The sequence below is a fragment of the Haliaeetus leucocephalus genome, unplaced genomic scaffold (genome assembly GCF_000737465.1).
Source record: "Haliaeetus leucocephalus isolate CR32 unplaced genomic scaffold, Haliaeetus_leucocephalus-4.0 Scaffold173, whole genome shotgun sequence".
Taxonomy (NCBI): Eukaryota; Metazoa; Chordata; class Aves; order Accipitriformes; family Accipitridae; genus Haliaeetus; species Haliaeetus leucocephalus.
In genome coordinates this window covers 11,820,659-11,841,900 of record NW_010972609.1, presented here as the reverse complement: position 1 = coordinate 11,841,900, position 21,242 = coordinate 11,820,659, and the positions used below count along the sequence as shown (strand labels likewise).

At 38.9% G+C, this 21,242-nt stretch overlaps 1 protein-coding gene across 3 annotated transcripts in view; it reads right to left on the bottom strand.

Moving 5' to 3' along the window:
• The window catches only part of PDE3B (phosphodiesterase 3B, cGMP-inhibited), a 91,632-nt gene extending 70,640 nt beyond the window's left edge, over positions 1-20,992 (bottom strand). For all 3 annotated transcript variants that reach the window (XM_010563821.1, XM_010563822.1, XM_010563823.1), the window contains exon 1: positions 19,871-20,992. In XM_010563821.1, coding sequence (XP_010562123.1) covers positions 19,871-20,899 — 1,029 coding nt within the window. In that variant the 5' untranslated portion in view covers positions 20,900-20,992. The remainder of the gene's footprint in view (positions 1-19,870) is intronic.
• Positions 20,993-21,242: the final 250 nt, after the last annotated feature.

Below are 21,242 nucleotides of genomic sequence, written 5' to 3'. Positions count from 1 at the left end.
CCCATGAAGCTGAGTCTAGGCTTGAACTATTAATAAGAAACTGTCATTTTGATCACATTTTCCTTTTTCTTGCTGTCACATATGTGAATTTTTGGCAACATGAAAATTAAGAGCCAAGGACAGTTACTGCAAAGAGCTGAATTGAAGCTTCCCTACTGTAGCAACTTATTTTATTGGAAACTTCAGGTACCCACAAAAGTGGACAGAAAAATCATCAAAATACCTAGAAGCATCAAAGAGGGACAGACATACTTGCTGACTCAGCATGGGAGGACTTCCACTTCTACATTCTAAGATAATAGCTTTTCTCCACTACCATATTACATATTTAGTCCTGTAGATGGAAGCATGATGGATTGATGAGGGTCCAAGACTCATAATGTGACTCACAGAAGTGTTGTTACAATTTTATAATGTTTTCATTTTACTTCACTCTGAAAATAATGAATAATTTTCACATAAACACAACAATATTAAAGCACTGTTTAAATGAGTGCCAAATACTCAGGTATTAGGAAGAATCTGATTCACATGTGTCCTTTACCAGCTCATTCTCTTCTCGCACATGAATGTGATATGATTCTGTCTGTTACCACACAATCTTACGTTGTTTTCCAAAAGAACCCTCTGCCCCATTTACTGTACAAGTCTAACTTAGATATCTAAATTGCACCTTTCCATTCAAGGTTCTGTTCCTTTTACTTCAAGTAGACAAATGCAGAACATACAGTTCATTCAAGACATAGAAAAACTATAGAGGCTTTTGGGTGTCAGGGGATGCTATTTTGACTGATTTATTGGGAAGTTCTAACACATCCATTCTTTACACTGCAGTGCCATTAGTTCTCTTAAATCAGCACAACTTGGCATTGCCACAATAAAGGAGCAGTCCTGCCTCCCTCAGCTGCTCATTCCCATCCCTGTGTCAGTCCCTCCCTTATGCAGCAAAAGCATTCATGCAGACACGTGGCAAGGAACTACAAAAAGAACTGATTACTTTTAACATGGATTAGTTCCCCAATTTAGTTCACTGTATAGTCTCATGAATGCTTGTGTCAGCACAAAGGGGGATGGTGCCAGGGCAGGAATGAGCAGACAGTGCTGGGAAGTACCACTCCTTTCAGTGGAAGTGCCACAAAGTGTTCAGGGAATTGGAACATTTGAGTAGAGGTGTTCAGATTAGAAAGAATATGTCCAAAGGTTAAAAAAAAAAAAAAAATTCCCTTTTTGTGACTACATAAAAATTAATCTATATTGGACATAGTTCTTCACATCAGAAAATTATCATGCTCTGATCTTAGAACTCAAAATTTTAATCAAGACTTGCACTGCAATTGTACCTCCCAGCCAACAAAAGCTGCTGTTGTACCATACATTTTAGTTGGTTCTGCTGCAGAAAAAAAGAGGCAGAAAAATCCCCAAACCAAAAAACACCAAAATGTGAAGGAACAATGAGAAATCCTGGGGGAAAAAATGATGGAAAATATCAGAGACAAAGACAAGAGTTCAGCATTCCAAAATTAAAAAAAAAAGGGGGGGGGGGGGGCATAGAAAACTTAGTGACATCACTATATCACTTTGAAAGCCATTGAAGTGTTGGCCTCCAACGTGCATCTTAGCAAAAACATTTCCTCTAAATAGCTACAGTATACAGAGGACAAGGTTTTAAGTCAGAAATGGTTATTAAATTACTATCCCAGAAGAAAACTGTAGTGGGATATGAAGACTGAGAAAAATCACCTGCAACTGTAAACTAAGGCAATGAAAAGGAGGCATGATCTCTCTATTCCACAAGATTTTAGGGAACTGCTACATTCTATTAAGGACTCAAATTCTGTGTGGTATCAAACACATTGAGAGAAAGCCTGACAGTGAAGAAACTGGAAACAAGTTACGTGTACACAGACAATAAATAAATGGTGAAAATCACAAAATAGTAAATGAAAACTTGTGACGAGCCAGGAAAATTTAAGGATGGCTAGGACATGCCTCTCTGTAATTCCCCCTAGCTTTTATCTTCTGAAAATCCAAAAGAAAGAAAGAAAGAAACCCAATGACAGGCTTATTGCAGGCTGAAGATGTGATGTCCTAGGGTGGAGCTGTAGAGAATCTTCCTATTCAGAAGAGAGAGGGAGATTTTCATATCAGGAGAGAGGGGCTGGTGAACAGAAGTAAGTCTACATCATTTCCTCTGTTGATCTTACATGGAAACAAACCCCCACTACTCTCAAAGATGGTTTGAAAATAAAAGGACCTGGAAGAAAGCTATTCAAAGTAGACAATGTGAATAATAGTATTTTTAAAAAGCCTGCCCACTTTAGGTGATTCTAATGATCATTTAGGAATATAACCATATGATGAGAAAACAAAACAAACACCCCTTTGTGTTGCTCAGAAAACCATGAAAATATTCCTGATGCACAAAACTAACCATGCAAGGTGATCCCACTGCTGGCCATTTGAGCTACATACATAAAGAAATTATGAACTGTCAGTCACTTTCTTGATGTTTTCAATGGAATTTTCTACAAAATACTTCATAGCATAAGAGTTGCAAAAAACATTTTACTGATTTGTTTTCCTCGGTAAAAATCACAATCAGAAGATGATGGAAGAGACCTTAATCCCTTTTCTCTTTCATAGCACCCACCTATCTGGTTCTAAAAGTTACAGAACATACAATATTAGACAAGTTGACTGACAGAGTCAGGAGACTACAAGATATAAACCAAATGCTTCCCCAGGAATCGTACAAAACTTCACAAACTGCTGAAAAAAATGCAGTCCCTTACTGTAACACCTGAAAGATTAAATAGCCAGGTAATGTCCTACTATGCTGCACATCCATCTGTTATTATAGACTTACCTTTTGAAACATGCACGTATACTAAACAGTCTGGCTGAGAATAGCGCATTCAGAAAACAACAACTCAATCCTGTCAGCTCATAAAAGCACTTTGAAAACAGCTAACAGGTGCCAGAATGAAGATTAAATTCAGATAATCAAACAATATTAAAAGTTATGCAGAAAAATAAGTATGTGACCATGTAACTCCCACCTCCTTCATTGAAGGAAGACTGACAAAGCTTATAGGGGTAAAACACTAAATGAGGATAAAACAAAATATTCAGTACGTTTGATGTATTGCATAACTTGCAGGCATTGCCCTCAATAAATGGCAAAGTTACTGGACATACACTCATGGAACCCAACGGTGACCTGATGACACCATAGCCTCTGTTTTACTGTCCAGAACTGAAGGGATAAAGAATATTAAGGACAAAATTCACAATTCAAAATTGAGATTTCCAGACCTTGCTTTGTTAACATCTATATTAGCTGTTTATTAATCATATAGATTTAAATCCCAACATTCATTGACTTCAGTGGTAAAACTTCATAACTTGCAATTAAGCTAATATGAATACACACCAAATAAAGCACATACCAAGCAGTGGCCCCATGCAACTATGTGTTAGTGAGGTTGGACAAGTCAGTCAAACAATTTTGAACTAGCAGCAAAAACAGTTGCTCTTCCTTCAGAATGGCATCCCAGTGCTTTAGCCACCTCCACCAAGACACAAAATCTTTTTTTTTTTTTTTTTTGCTAATAAAATTGAAGAGAATCCTGTACGAAGATCCCAGGCAAGGTAGACAATGATCACCGTTTGGAATGCAACCCCAGTGACCAGCTAGCCTTAGATGACACTGACCTACAGTGTGAAAAATGTCCTAATAATATCATCTGCCAGACTCTTACAGACAAGTTAATCTATCATAAATGTGCAGAAACAGAGATACTCAATCTTTCTAAGCCTTATATTCAAGGGTTCAGGGGAGCGGGGATGAAGAGCTGGGCTTGGAGTTGTGGTTTGTTTGTTGGGTGGGGTTTTTTGTTTGGGGTGTTTTGTGGGGGTGGTGGGGGAGGTTTGGTGATTTGGATGGTTGGGGTTTTTTCCCCCCCCCAAGAGCTTTGCATATAGACTTCACATACTAACACAGCTCTAACTGATGATCCCTCAAAGTTATTCTTGTAACAAGGAACAAAATGCGAGGGTTTATATGGAAGAATTCTTCCAAAATAATTTGAAAATCCTAGTATTCAAACATTTAAAATACATAAAATTTTAAGCTTCACACAAACACAGGAACACAAGTGTATTCTGTATTGTCCTTGATACTTTAACAAGTTTAGCCTTTAACTATGTACTATGATACTAGTTTGTTAAAACCTAAGTTTATTCATGTGTTTGCCTATGTAACAACAACAAAAAAACCCAACAAACAAACCCAAAACCAAAAAAGTAAAAACACAAACACTCTTAGTTTAACCTGTTGGTCACTGCAGAATTTTTCCCTAAAAAACTAACTAGCCAGAGGTATCCATAAGGCAATACCCATACTACCAACATACATTAATATTAAATCAGTTACTGTGAATTTGTTTACAGTTTTTAAGTGAAATGCAGAAGACATGATGATTTTCTGAGATAAAACACACACTGCTTTCAACACTAGCTGGTTTATATTAGTGGCTAGGTAACCACTGGAAGTTACTGAATTTTAATCAACGCAGGGAAAAAGTATTTAGAAAAAGAATCCCTTGCTGTAGAGGTTTAACCTCAGGTAACATTAATTTTGAAAACTATGTTTTAATATGTAACACACGAGAATACTTCAGTATAATTTCTAGAAAAGGTGGTGATATCCGAAACACTGGTGAAACTTGCATAGTACTTAATTTTGGTAACTAGGAAAGATCATTTTCATACAGATCACAAAAATTTGATTGTACATCTTTCAGAATCAAGCACAACTACAATGTTCTTTGGAGAAGTAGGCTGGAGAGTTTAAATAATTTTTCAATTTATCCGAAGTAGCACTTTGCAAATTCTCATGAGCACCAAAGCCGCAGTCACAACCGAACAGTTTGAGATTAAGCCAGTCCTTTTCCTTTGTAACAGTCGAGTTCAGCTTGCAACACTATCAAAAATAAAAGAACTGTAAGCTAATTGCTGGCAAGTATGACGCAAGCGGTTTCCTAGGTAACAGCCCAAGTTGCTGAAGTGCCTGATCCAGCATTTCCTCATCTGTTTGCACTCACACCAGCAGTCTGACAATGTAGTCACTGCATCCTGTTTCACTCAGCAGCCAGCGAAACATACTGAGTTTAACCCTTGACTAACATCTTTACAGTTAACCTATCCTATCTAGAAAATAACTTCTACAGCGATGTTTTGTGCATGCATTTTTAGTTTTTCTCACTTTTGCAGTAGCTGTCTACACTGCATTTTCTTTAAAATTGAGAAGGAAAACATGAGAAAGAAAACATCATCTAAAATAAAAAAATACATAACAGATACCTTTTCATTTGCATTTGCACTACTGAAAGTTTCTGCCACAAGTTAAGTTCAAAAAAAGTTAGTCACCTGCAAGTTTTACATAAAATGTTGAATTATCTGTATCTCTGATTTTAACTTTGTAGTTCCAGAATTTTCCTGATTTTATACTATACCCAAAGTAAATCAGATACAAACATCAGGAAGATCTATCAAACTACTTCTTGTTCACTTCAAATAGATGTGTATTCATATGTAAGTCAGAAGTATGTTTTAAAACTTTATCAGAAAACACTTACTGTATACACCAAGGAAAACAAAAATCACATTTTGATCTAAAAAAAAAAAAGTGTAGAGAGCATGGATTTCATCAGTAAGCTATCTTGCAGGGACTCTGCACATTCTAGAGCAAATTAAAAAAATATCAAACACAATAATCAAGAAAAATACAAACGCTGGCCTTTCTGACAAGATATTGCACAAAAAAACCCCCCAGTTAGATAATTTTAGTTTATTTTTAAATGTGAATTTGAACTTGGCCATTTCAGGACATGAATAAATATGAAATAAACTATTTCCAGCACAGAGCTTTTATGTACTGACATCGGTGCTTACCCGGTATAAAACATAGCTGTTTTTCTGTACTATGGAATAGTTGTGGAGCACAAAGAAAGCAAAAAGACAAGGTAAAAGTAATATTTTTTTTTTTGTTAAAAATTCTGGGCAATGCATCACCAAGGCAAAACGCACATGAAATTTACTGCTGAAAAAGTCTCCCACCTTCACTGACTGATCTATCCAGTGCAATTTTAAGTGGGGAAATCCCCTAAAGTATTCTGAAATCCACAGATGACAGCCAGCCAGAACAACCTATCACAGCAGCTTCCTGACCACTGAAGAGAACTAGGTATCAAAAACGTGAAGGTGCAGGGAGGAGGTGATGTTAGGGAGTCTTCACTATTTCTTTCACAAAAGGAGGCCAGGTTCATATCAAGTTAGAACTGCTCTAAAAGGAGATCTAAAACAGTCCTGATTTTCCATAACTAGAAGTCTCATTCTTTCAAATACATCATGGATTCTCTAGTTTCTTGGGAAGTCTTCTTGTTCAAATCTAGTAATGTAACTTATCCATATTCCAAAAAACAAAATACAAAGTTTTAGGCCAAAAAGCCCAGGGATACAGAGAAACAAGTGGCCTGAAATAAAACTCTGAAGAACAGTATACAGGCATGCACTGGCAACTATACCTATGTAGAAAATAAGAAACAAAAAAGAGCTACCATTTTTACATGATATGATCAATGCTCTGGCTTAGTCAGCAATTAACTACTTGTTAGCATCTCAGTGATCTTTTTCTCTAAATGCAGATGTTTCCGTCAGCAGGCTTTTCTACTCTATTAATATAGTTTTCCTCTGCATCACTTCCTAGCTCCTTCCCATACACCTGCATTCCTCTTCATTCTGATGTTGCAGTACCCACATAGTAGGTAGGAAGGCAGAAGAAAAAAAGAAAGAAATGTTTTCTTCGCTGATAGACAATTTTCTTCAATTGAACAGAAAGCCAGCTCAGAAAAAAAATAAAGAAAGTAGTCTGGTATGTGATTATGGAAATTCCAGAAAAAGATTAAGAAGTTTCAGGGATGAAGAGGCAATGATAGGCAGAAAACCTGTGATGACACAAGGCACGTTGAAGAACCCAAATATCACTGTAGGGGAGGGAAGAAAACCAGCACAGACTAGCAAGACTATTGTTGCAGGGTTATGTTGGGATACAAAAGATTCCCACCCCAACTCCATTCAACAATGGATCAGGGAGCCCTGAGAAAAATCATGAATGACATGACAGCTTTAGGTTATGGGATTCAAGGTTCAGACAGGTTCTCCAAAACTAAAACATAAAATGGTTGCTGAGGACATCTTTGATAAAATGAGTTTTTATATGCCTGGATTAGAACATGGAGGAACATCCACATAAAAGTTCTGTCAGAGGGCACTAAAAATACTTATATCTAAATATGAACACAGGCACCAAATGACTTAACCATTTCAGTTATGTAACTGATATATAGCAAGACCATTTTGCATAGAAGGCTAGCCTCTATGAGGCTTGGAAGTCTATCCAAATACTAACAATTTAGTACTTTTGCAATACTCAGAATTGTTATCTGCCTTATAACAATCCACCAACTACAGAATCGACCATCACGATACATAGGTTTTTTTCCAGCTCTGCCTCCTGCCATACTCTGACTGGGACACGAGAAGAAAAATACAGCTCTGTCCACCAATCTGGATAACCTCCCAAATGACACTCATGACAAGACAGACGCAGGGAACTCACTGGTTTTTTTGACTCTGGCTTTTCTTGGCTTACCCCTCTTCCTGAAGTCTGCAGGGGGACCACTGCAGAACATCTCAAAAAGTGAAACAGAGCTGAGGGGAAGAAAAAGACAGACCTGGGGCACAGCTGGGAATCTAACAGACATGCTGAGCCAAAGTATTACTCAGAAATTGGAAATAAAGTTCAAAATTTCCTTTAAAAAAAAGAAGTTCTGCAAAAGTCCAGTTAAATTTGCTTGCCCTGTGGAGGCAAATAAAGCTCAAGACATCAGGACAGAACATATTCCTCTGCTCCTACTGACCCTCTTACAACCCAAGCTGTAATCAGAATGAAATACCTCAATTAAATTTGAATATATGAACATCAGTATTATAAAGATCAGGCAAAGCTTTCTTACAGCTCTCAAACATTGCAGGAAGATACATTGACAAATACAAATCCTCTAATTCTTTCCCTCTGTTTTGAATGGAGGAGAAGCGAAGGGAGTAATATGTTCAGTATTTATTTTTTGAGGCACGGTTCATTCCCCATTATCATTGTCAGCCAGCTACTCTCACTACAACCGCAGCACTTGAGTCAATACTACTCCTATTTCTCCCTCCTCACGTGCTTACAATAGGAAAGAGGCAAAATATAAACAAGATGGCTAAAGGCTTAGTTTTCTAAAAAAAAACCAAAACCAAAACAAAACAAAAAAAAGCCCCAACCAAACAAAAGAAAAAAACCCAACCAACCTAGAAAACCTTTGTCCCCTCTATCCAGGAAATAAACAAACAGAGGATTGTCTTCAGCTTTGAAACTACCAAAGACATACAGATTCTCTTTCGGCAGCAAAGAAAAAGTTTCTAACTACAAAAGCCTACATATTAAGAGCTCAGATCTTACAAATGAATTTGCAGTTACACTTACGGAGAATGAAGCAGGTGAGTAAGCACCTTGCATCTAACTTGCAGAACTAAAAGAAGAAAATGAAAAAAGAAAGGACTTTACAACATGGTATGGTACTAAGGTAAAGGATAAGGCCTGTATGAGTATACCAAAACAAACGTACACGCCTTTTCAAATGCGGTCTACTTATGTATCATTCTTCAATAATGGACACTTACATGGTACTGAAGTAAGAGATTCTAGAAACATTTTTATGCTGTAAATGCAAAGAAATATTTAATTCTTCTTTTTTATAAATTATATGTTACCAAATGTTTCCCCCTTTTTTTGAAAGAATAATTTGATTGCTAGGTTTCTAAAAAAGTAAAATGTAAAAGTAAAAACTGTCAGAAAAATTTTATGTTTTTGCTGAAAGATACTTGTAATTTTGGACCAAATTATATTACTGATCTTGTAACACATAGAAAGAGAAAGAACATGCTGGTGGGAAGAGGTGTTGAAATTATTGTAAAATTAAGAACAGATAAGGACAGAGAAAGAGAAAGAAAAATGACATTTCAAAAAAGACAAAACAAGCAAGTAAGCAATTTACTATTGAACATTAATCTCCTGGGAAATTATTTTTCTCGTACTTTCAAGGCCCAAATAATTAAAAATAAAGATGTGCCTTCTAAAGTCAAACGAATCCTGTCCATCACCAGAGAGGTGAAAGGAACATAGGTTTAAGAATGTATTCATTTGAGATTGTTAACACTTGCTACTAGAGAGTTAAAACTATAAATTACATTAAACCCTGTGAATTTTTAAACAAGTAAGGACTATAATGTCAATCCTTAAACACTGTAAAACACATGTTCTTTTCCACTTGAAAGCTTAAGTGCTCTGCTGACTCTAGGGAGGTTCCTACTAGTATAACTGTTAAGGCAAGTATAGAAGACTTACACATCTTTAGCAATGAGATTTCAACAGCAACTAGTCTCATACAAGAAAAATGACATAAGGCTAAGTATATACCTTTATAGGTCCATTATTGAAGCTGTATCGACTTTTATAGTTAATCTCAAAAGAGCATCTCTTTATCCTATGAAACACAGTTTGAATCTTTTCTAAAGTTGTTAAGATACTTTCCTGAACAAGATATCAATTTCATATTTACAGATGTAACATCAGTTTCTAAATGAGTTTGTCCTGGAATTATATCCTTAATGATCTTAATAATGGGTTATGCAAATTTCATATGTAAGCACAGAGTGTTACTCAGTTTTAATAAGACTGCCTGAAGCTTAGTGTCTTTTAACTAGTTTTGATTTTTACTCTTCATAAAAAATTGTTATCCTTCACACATAGACTGAAGTACTATTTTCTTCTTCAGAACATTCTGTGGATGTCTCCAATATGACGCTCATTGTCTCAGAGGGTTTGAAAACATAGGCCACCCTTAAAAGCAATAGCCAGCATCTGCCCCTGCTCAGCTACTCCCTTTTTCTTATTTTCATCTTGACATCATATAAAATCACTTGCAAACCTGTTATTTTCAAGCTTCTTTAAAAATCCTTTGGCATCTAATGAACAGGCTGCCAGTTATGAAAAATAAATTAATTAAAAACAATGACAAAAAAAGACTGGTCATTAACACAAAAGCTGTTCCAAACTCTTCTTTCTTAATCAAACTTGTTCAACCAGAAACTCCAAATAGAAATAAAAATCAGATTTTCTATATTACCATGGCATGGAAACATTCTGTTATGGTGAATAAAAAGTAGCAAGAAACTCTGACAGAGATTATAATTAACGCTTTTCTATAACTACATAAAAATAAGTTAACAGATACTTGTAATCAAAATACTTTCAACTGTGCTTTGCCGTAACAGCACAAAGTTGTTATTCACATCATGCTAATCATTCATTTTAACTTCAGATAGACATACTACATTTTTTTTAATCATTGGAAAGATCCTAACATTCCTCAGCTTTTTACACACAGACACACAAAAAAAAAAAAAAGAAAAAAAAAAGATTAGTTAAACATCTCTGTGCATAATCAATTGAAATTCCCTCATTGCAAGTTTCATTTGAAATTTGCTTTGTAAGCATGCTTCAGTGATCCCGAAATGGATACTATGCTGCCCCGAAAATGCAGTTAGTTGAAACTGGGACAGAATAAGAACACGTATAGGGTGGACAACACAAGTTTGTTTGTGTTTACTAGTAAAAATATGAAATATACTGCTCTATGCTATACTAACATGTTAGGAAGAACCAAGCCCCTGTCATCACTAAAGTTTGTGTTTATTTACCTCAGTTTATAAGCAGCAATACAATACACAGTAGGTACATCTGTGTTTCAGTGCACTTTTGTAAAGACAATCTCAATGGAAACAGTATAACCCAGATCAACATTCATCTTTCCTAAGCAAAATAAAGCCTGCTTCTCGCAGATCCGGCTAGTCAAGAGGAAAACTGTGCTACTGTGCCTTTACTTCTTCCATTCTGAGCCAATTCCTTCAGGGCAGTGCCAGAGCAGATGGCATTTCACAGGCACAGCAGGATCTAAACTTTTTTAGTCTGCTAATCACACCTTCAGGTTTCAACACAAATCTCCCTCTGCTACTACCCACACATAAGACCATAACTGCTTGCATCTACAAAAATGCAGCTTAAATTAACTGAAATTTAATTTCATACTACGTAACGAGGGAGTGAGAATGTGTAGGATACTATGGAATTGCAAGAGTGGATATCAAAGAGCCTGCAAGTGCATTTACACATTACGCTGTCTAGGCGGCAAACCAAATGAAATGAAGGCTAGTGTGGACATTAATCAAGACAGTAATCACTTAAGACTTCTCTCAGAAACATTCCTTTTATTTTTAAAGTTAACATCATTAAATACACGCCTGACACTGAATTTTATTAACTGCTAATGATGTCCTATAAATATAGAGATCAACCCCTGCCCCACAGAAAGCTCACAAACAGTCAGTTCACTTCCAAAGTTACAAGCCCAGTTAAGAGGTCATCCACTTCTGTAAGTCATACACACTCTAAGGTTCCTTGGCCACCATATAACTCTCACACAGAAGATAATGAGATATCTGAGGATTAGTGTTTATCAGTCATCAAATGTTGAAAAACAGTAGGTGTATCAGCAATTTGTGTGAAAGGATGGAAACTGTTCTGGAGAGCCAAAAGTACTAGAAAAACTCACTGATACCTGTTCTTAAAAAAACCCTGTACTTCTTATCTTGTATTAGTAACTTAAGAGTACCTAGAAATTTAGAATTCCTTTAAGAGAATCTACTAGATAGAAGGAACAAAATTATATTCCTGAAGTGGCACAACAATGCTTAGGAGAAAAAAGAAATTTTAAAAAACCAGAAAATACATTATGATGAATCTGTAATATTAAACTAACTCCAAGAAAAATAAAAAGACCCTAAATATAAATATAGGCCTTTAATTTTAGGTCACATTAGAACAAAAACCATGCTAAAGATGCGGACAGTGAGCCTAGTATAAGAACGCCTTTTTTAGCCTTTAGTTTAGCTCCTATCCTGTTAAAAGGGTTTAATCTAATCAAAAAGAAAATGTAACATGACCAAAAATGAAGGTTAAGAAAGACACACTAATACCATTGTGTCTATGCAGGGAATCATAGTTAAGCTGTTATTTCAGTAAAACTGATAAAACTTCCCTCTGCAAACCTTAAGTTTCACACACTTACAGAAGAGTTTATTCTATATTATGAACTTTGCTGATAAAACTGTAAGGACAATAGATATAAACAGGCAGGTGTGACACAGGCTTGCTGTACCACCACCTAACAGTGGTACAGTTCCTCTGGGGCAGGGGAGCAGCACTGGGTGTTTTGGGTATACTGAAAGTACACATCCCAAATTAAACCCCAGGTATATTTCTCAATTACTATTACCAGCATGGATATAGCTAAGCCAATGTACCTATATTGCTAATTCATACCAAAAAGCCTGGAATGTTCCTCATAAAAGATGGAAGATCTCTCAAAACCAAATCCAAAGCACCCAAATACAGCTTCACATGGTATCCTGAATAGCTTAAAAATAGTAAGTTATATAGCAAAAAGATCATTTTAACATTCCATAAAACAAACTTTAATTTATCATATGAACAACAAATGGAACACTTGCTGCAAACATGCCTTTAACTTAGTGAATGTATTTGGGTTTGCATAAAGGAACATTAAGGCCGGCAACTCAGCACAGGGTAACAAAACTTGTCAGGACTACCATTCAATCAGTCACTTAACTGGAAATACGTCGGCTTTCTCCACACCTCCTGTACAAAGTGAGGTTAGTGCTGATAGTCACAAATGTTCTGCATAGCAGCACTGGTTTTCATAAATATTGAACTATCAAACAGAGGGATATAAAAAAATTACTTGGATATCTGTGCTCTATTTTGTCCTTCTCCCAGTAAATTTGCACTTGTTTCAAAGGAACATGCTACATATAAAAGCTATGAAAACATAGGGATGGCTCAACACATCAAAACTTACTCCTGGTCACCAGATGCCTGTATTTACATGGATTATATCCTTTCCCAAAGCTGTATGAACCATTTTCAAATATAAAGCTGCTGCAGGAACTATTATTTTATTTCAGCAGTCATTCATTGTTATGCTGTCTCTAGTTCCTAGAACACTTCATTTTGTCACACTCACCAATAAGGCCATTCACTTACAGGTCTTCCTTAAGGACAGATCTCTCCGATCTGTTTCTGTCACACTTCCCCTTCCCAAATACTGCCATCTGTCAGTTTACTTGTTACCCTGTGAACTCTAATTTATTAGCATCCGTGGTTCCTGTCTGTTTGGAAGGCTGTAGTGCTCTTTTACTTCCACTGGATGCTTAAAGTTATTGATCCTTTTTATGCTTCACTAACATTCACTCACAAATTACACAGTCTGCCCTGACCAATCCAAGCCCTCACTTTTACCTTAAATTTTCATTCCTGCTATTGAGTTGCAGAAAAGTCCCATTATTTTTTTTCCATTAAAATTTACTTGTTGTGTCATTCCATCTTACTAAGCATTGTTTTTACGCACTGAAAAAGTCATGTTAAAATTCAATGTCTCCTTTCACTCCCCTTTATTCTCATCTTAAACTAGTCTTTCAGCTCTCTTTCCACATAGTTTTATCCTGGAAAAATGGGTGAGATTCCAACAAAATATTCTGTGGCTGTAGCCTCACGTGGTCTGTCCTCTCTTCTCTTTTGGCAGACAGAAGGTTCTCATCTGTATTCTCCCACAAGTTTTTGCGTCAACAACAGAACAGACTACATCACCAAGTTTCCCTGTCCGTAATCCTTATCTTCAGACAACAGTACAAGATTTCTTCTTTTCCACCTTTGAGCAACTAGTTTCTGAACACCAGACCTGATAGTTACGGTTAGCTTTGTTCAGTGATTTCTCTGAATGATGGCAAGGCTGCACGAAGTTTTCATTTTTAGGTATCAGAAAACCAAAACAGGAGGAAAAAAGCTTTTTTAAAATATAACTTTCCTATCAAATGTCAAATAAGGCTCAGGCTTTAACAGAATTCCCGACCCCCAGTTCTGGTATTCACTCATGACATGAGAGACACTCTCACATGGATTCTTAGAGTTCAGCTCACACTGCAAACTTGCCCTGTGTTGGGGTATATTCCGTAGCATGTCTTCACTTCCCATGCACCTTTGTTCACAAAACTTGCTGGAATTTTATGTCTTTGAAACTTCTAAGGCCATAGTATTCAATCAGTTCAGTTGGTCAAGTTCAGCTATTAGGATGGTACTTGCAGGCATATACATTGCACACACATACATTGTGTCAAAACAGGAATCTTCCTCAGGAAAACATACCTGAATCCTTGTAATTCTCTTCCCTTTCATATTTAACCTCACAGAATATACTGTTCACAAACCGCAGTGTGGAGGCTGTCCTCTTTGCCATTCTAGACACTCTCCTGGGAACCTTTCGTTCCTCAGCTCTACAATTTTCTTTCATAAGTTTAAAATGTCTTCCTAGTCAAAGCTGAAAATTAGTACTTTATCCAATTTATCCTGTTAGTTTTCTTTGACACAATCAATCATGCAGTTCTTGGAACCTTCTCTCCCAGCTTCCTCCATTTCTTTCCTACTGGCACGCTGGCCACTCCTGTAATATGCCACCCTCACTTTCCTCCAAATTTCTCCAGCATTTCCACAGCAGTTTTCTTTGATCTCCCTCCTTTCTCCTTTTACATTTTCCTTCTGGGAAACCACACCTGCAGAAACAGTCAACCCCCTTTGCTACACTGACAACTTACAGACATTTCCCCGATTTTAGTGTATTTTTTCTGTCCAGAACATGAACTGCCACCAAGTCTTGGATATCTAAAAACCAGCTTAAGGTAAACTTAGCTAAGAGTTCTTAACTGCACTCAGTCTCCCTAACAGCATTCTTTGTCATTCTCTGTGAACCACTGCATGGTCCTGGTGGTCACTTTACCAGAGGATACCATCTTAAACTCTGACCTCTCTACAGGTCTCTATGGGCAGACCATGCTCAAATCATCCCTTCTGTGCAGTATAATACTTCAAGAATATAACTTCAGGATGAAAAGAAAGGACAAAAAAGAAGAAAAAAGGATCCAACTTTTAGCAAGACTCTTCTTATTTCACATTTCATCTAGTGCAAAACACTTTGTCAAGGTCAGAGAACACCAGACAGAAACAATATAATCCTACTCATCTGAAAGGTTGCAAAAACAGTTTTCCAAGACTGCTGCTTTCACCATGTAATCATTCGCTTTGTATATTCCCCATATTCAGTCACATCCCACTGAAATTGATTACATTCACAGCTCAACACACCCACATTTCTATCTTGATTTTCCCCATATGACAAATAATAAAAACCCAAGAGATACAAAGATTCCGTTAACAACAGAAACAAATCTTGACATGCAGGTACACTCGTGGTAACAGTCATTGTAATCATTAGGGGAAAACTTAAAATTTCAAAGAGCTAGTTTGTCAAATGCATAGCAAGAAGAGTTACATTTTGTTACTGGCTGCAATCAACAGGTAAAGGTTCACATTTCTAGGCTGCAAACAGTATCTATTTAACAATTTTAAGACTGTAAAATACATATTAGTAGACAGCTTCTGCACTTGAGTTTGTACCCTGAGTACTTAAGGACAAAGTATAATTTGTTTCACAAATAGGTAACAGACACAGATACAAATTGTCTAAGCAAATAAGGAACTGCATTAATTTCAAGTTACATAAATATTTTAGACTCTTGAAATCGAGTCCTGATCTTCCTAAGGTAGTGCATCAAAGGTACGAGGTAGCTTGGAACAGAAACTGGGGAGAGGTGGCAGTCAATCCAACAACCTAACCACAAGACAATTCTTCCTGTAATTAACAGAGTGCAACAAGAAAGCAGTCTTTATCCATGAAATATCCCAGCCTCCCCACGTGTTTGAATCTAGTCAGGTAACTAGGAAAAATATCAGCTCTGTTTGCAGACTGTTTCGGACACATATTCTGTGTATTTAATTAGGAAGGCCTATTCTTTACTTAAGGAAAAACATTAATTTTAGAAATCACATATTCTTTCTGGATTCTGAGAAGTTCCTATGCATGAGTTCCGAGTTCCTACACATAGTTATTTGCTCTTATATACATGTTCACCATCATGTTAAAGAAAAAAAAATGGTTTACTACAATATTTTTCAGGACATAGAGTGTTTACAAGATCTGCAATACTGACAAGCACCTTTTAGATGCCCAATTCTGATTTGGCTTCCATGATTAAAAAAGTAATAAAATAAGAAAAAATTAAGTGCTAAATAGGCAACAGTCAATGAAGATAAACCCTTTGATACCAATAGCAGTAGGTACAGCTAACAGATTAGCATCCGATTAATACATGCAATCAAAACATCATCTACACAAAATTTGTAATACCAATCAATACTGCAGTCATACTGCTAATAAGCAATTCCTCTCTAGGTCCAAGACGAATACTGAAGTAAGAATACAAAAAGCCTGTTTACTGCTAAAATCATATGAATTTCTGTGAGCAGAAGAAGTGTTAATATAGTAGAGTTCAGAAAAGACATTGCATTTGCCTAATTTTTAGCCTTAATTTTAGTCATATTGCTTCCTTCTATGTGTATCTATATATTTTGATAATGGCATTTAAGTATACTCACATAAAAATTCAACAGATATAATCTCTTCAAGACTCTTTCCTCCCACCTCAAACTACATTGCTAGCCATATGTACTGCAGAAAAGCCACACACAGCATGAATTGGTAGACTTTGGTGGCTAAAGTAAGCATGGATACTCATATAAAAGGTATGAATAGAGGTAATCTAATTTTATCAACCTTGCAGCATTATAGTTGCCATACCTGTACAAGTACAGAAAGCAATAATCTAAATATCTGTCACAAGGATTGCTCAAATTGGGAAGCATTTACAGGATTGTGCTCACATGGCCTCTTTCTGCTTCTACCCCAGAAAACAGTGATAGTCTCCATCCAATTCCAGTGTGCGCACACTACTGGTTGCACATACCTGTTCTACCCCCCCACACACTCTCCATGCACACAGACCCCTTAGAATTGCTGGCTTAAGCTTATTAATGAAAAAAACAGTCAACTCAATATAATTATTTTCTCATGTGTTTAACTAGACAGAGAGTCGGGCATAACTTCAAATCAACAAGTAACTGAAAACTTAAGGTCAATACTAGTATTCCCAATTTTCCTCAAAGAGTAACTAAAATCTACACAAGAGGAAAATTTTTCACAATGAGAACAATCAGCTATTGGAATAATCTCCCCCAGGAAGTGGTAGATTCCCCAACATTGGACACCTTTAAGATTCAGCTGGAAAGGGTGCTGAGCCATCTTGTCTAGAGCATGCTTTTGCCAAGAAAGGTTGGACCAGATGATACTTGAGGTGCCTTCCAACCTGGTATTCTATGATTCTATGATTCGATACACCTGCCTTTTTTGTTCTTATGTGCCCCTGCTTGGAGAGGTTCATACAAACCTCTACATACAAGAGGTTCATAACAATCATACAAAATGCTTCTAATAGAATCATAATAGCAACTTAGCTCTCATTCATCAAAGTATCCCCGTCATGGTGGACCTGCAGCACATTCCTTGTACTCCACTGATCTTCCTTAACAAGGCTTATTAAACTCACGCTTAAAATATTAATATTGGAAAAGAATCATTGTAATATTTTATAAAGATCTGCAAAAACATGCGATCAGTCCCTAAAGAAAATTCACATAATAAATGCTCTCTGAAAAGCATTAAGTGCATACATTTCTTCTGTTTCAAGGAAGCATTACAGAACAATTGATATTTTATCAGCTCTGCAATGTCTGATCTTTCTCCAAGTCAGACAGGAGATCAGAGGATTTAACCTGTATTATCCTTAAAAAAATCACATATAAAATACTGCACAGAACATATATCTATGAATCCCATTTAAACTGTGCTTAGTAAAGCACAAATATTTATTGTAAAGCGTAATAGACTATTAGGAAAACAAAGAACTTCAGATCTCTGTTGTTTCTGTTCACTTCCAGCGATAACAAAGATATCACATTCTGGAAGTCTACCAAACAGTTACATTTTATTATGAACACGTATGATTTAAGTACTGCCAATAAATTCTACATATTTAGTTATGGTTGACATTTATGATGTTACTTAAAGAATAATAAATGCCTTAACTTGAAATATGCGCATGCCTTTAGGAAGTGAGCCGAATATCAAAGGAAGCATTTAGTAACTTGCATAAGAACAAATATCTTCTATCGTCTAGAAAGGTTAATGAAACCACATTTTCTGAGGTTTCTGTACTGCAGACAAATGTGACAGAAACAGAGAGCATTTACTATCCAGAAGGGAACAGAGAAAGTAAATTATTATACAATATTCCCTACATATCTTAACTGTTAGTACAATATTTTAATGTTTCTTTCATAGTATGCATTAGATAATTTGAAACTTATTGAATGACTATTCCTGAAGCCTGTTACAGCATACTTGCATTTTAACCTTTTATGCAAAAACAATTACCGCTGTACTATTCTGTTGTGCAAATGCAGGGAAAGAAATGCTCGAAAACTACTCCACCATTTCAGATTCACCTCGTATTTCCTCAGACCTGTTTCACAGTCAATCACAAGAGGTGCATTACAGAATACATGTCAAAGCAAAATTAGAAAATTTCATTCGGTACCTGTGACTTTCAGGCACAACAGTAGTAGATGGGGGAACCTGCAGCAACAATCACTTACTAGAAACTGTTCACTTGCACGTTTATTAAATACACTCCCCTTATCCTCCCCCCACCGTAACGGGCTGATAATCCACTTGCCGCAGCCTCGGGTCAGTTCCACCGGCAACACAACTCGATGTTCCTGCAGCTCACGTGCAAGTTCCCAAATAAAAACAAACTCCCCCCCCGCCCCCCGGGGGGTTCGTGCTACAAAAAACAAGACTCATTGAAAAGTTTTCCGGGAGGTAGAAACCAACAGAGTTCCATTCAATAAAACTGAGCGTTTCAGGCATGCCTCCAGACTCTCCTGTACAGCTCTCTCTTCAGTAAAAAGGAGTTGCTTAAATCACATCAACCCAAAGCTAACGTTAACCTATGTGGAGCGAGGAAGAGAGGATGAGTGGGAGAGAGAGAAACAAGAGATAGTAATGTGCAAGGTAGAAGGACAGCTGCCACTCAAACAATGCCAAGATTTGATAAATAATACCCCTCAAACCCCGATATTTCTTTAGCACTTGGCAATCATTTTGTCGATAGAAAGCGGGAAGAACCAGAAGTGCCGAAGAGCTAGAAAGCTGTGGTTGCTTTCTCTCGTAACGTCTGCCAGAAGCGGAGGAGTTGTTGGTCTTTGGAAAAGAAACAGTCAAAATAACAAGGTAGCTGATAGCTGAAGATGTTTGGTTTGGGGTTTTGTTTTAACCAATAAGAACTACTTATTAATATTTAAGATCCTACAAAGAGCGAGCGAGCCTTCTGCCCTATAACAAACACAATATGATGATTTAGCTTCTATACAGACATAAAGGATTATATCGATTCTGCAGAACCGAGTTGAGAAACCCACTAAGGGACCAACATTTTCCTCCATTCCTCTAACAGGAGTTTGACAGTTAGCAGACATCCCGCACAGACATACACAGCAGTTAGGAAAAGTGAGTGGCGCTCATTCCTCAAAGTTTCTCCCTCCAGTTTCGGAGAAACCTACCTGCTCTCTGGAAATGCAAGGCAACGAGGGTCTCCTAAACATTTTGCAGCTGCCATAGTAGCTGGCCGAAGTCTCCCCTAAGGATACGCAGCTAGATCTCCTCCTGGGTCTGATCACAGGCACTTTTTCCTCCACGCTGGGGAGCCGTGGGTGGTGATGATGCTGGTGGTGCGCTCCTCGGCTCTGAGCCGAGAAGATGCCGTGCTCCCCGCCACAGAGTGCCAGCAGGCAGCCTGCCACCCCGACCGAGCCGGCCAGCAGCGGTCTGAGGGCTGGGGGGAGCGAGTGAAGGCTGGTGAGCGACACCAGCCACACCAGGCTGGAGAAGACCAAGACGAGGAGGCTCCGGCGCAACTTCAGGGAGCTCTGCAGCAGGGTCAGCGCTGCCACCGAGCCCAGCACCGTCAGGAGCCTGCCCAGGACCATCTGCGGCTCGGCGGGGGGCTGGGGCTCCTCTCCATGCCCCTCCGCGGGCAGCAGCCACTGCAGCGCCACGAAGTCCCCCGAGTAGCAGCACACGGGAAGCGCCAGCAGCCACCAGCGGGTCGTGCCGCCGCCGTGCTCTCCGCGCCTGCCGCGGGCCAAGTAGCAGGTGAGGAAGAAGAAGGCACAGGCGATGCTGAAGAGGGGGCTGAGGCAGCGGGACAGGCACAGCAAGGCGTGCAACGGCCGGGGGCTGCGCCAGCTGCTCCCGTCCTGCTGGCCCCCGGCGCTGCCCCGGCCGTGAAAGGCCAGGAGCGAGAGGACAAGGGCGGCCAGGGCGCCCAGGCTGAGCAGAGCCCGGGAGGAGGCGGCGGCGGCGGCAGGGAACAGCAGCAGAGAGAGGAAGCTCTTCGGGGGGTCCTGCCTCAGGGGGGTCGCGCAGCTCTTCACGTAGCCGTTCCGCAGGCTCTCCGGGTTGCTGCCGCCGCCGCCGGGGAGCGCCAGGGGGGCAGCCGCCCCGCCGCCGTCCGGCTGCTGGCAGTGCTGCGGGGCTTTGCTGGGTCCGTGGTGGGAGGCGGCCGCGGCGGCTTCTCTCTCTTCCCTCATGGTGGTCGGGGACGCGGGAGAGGGGAGGACGGGGGAGAGGCGCGGGTCGCGCTAGCTCCGGCCCGGCCGCGTCTCCCTCATCTCCTCAGGAGAAGGGCGCCGGGCTGAGCCGCCGCTTCTCCTCCGCGGGCAGCGGCGTCCGCAGCATGGTGGGTAAAGACGGGAAAAGAGAGAAAAGGTAAAAGTCTCGCTCAGCTCGCTCGCTCGCTTTCCCCGAACGGATCCGGCGGCAGGGACTCGCCGTCGCCTCCCAGCGCTCGCCGGCAGCAGCGGCGGCCGCCGGCGAAGCCCCGGCGGGGGTGGGAGCGAGGCGAGGAACAGCCCCCGCCCGGCGGCCCGCCCG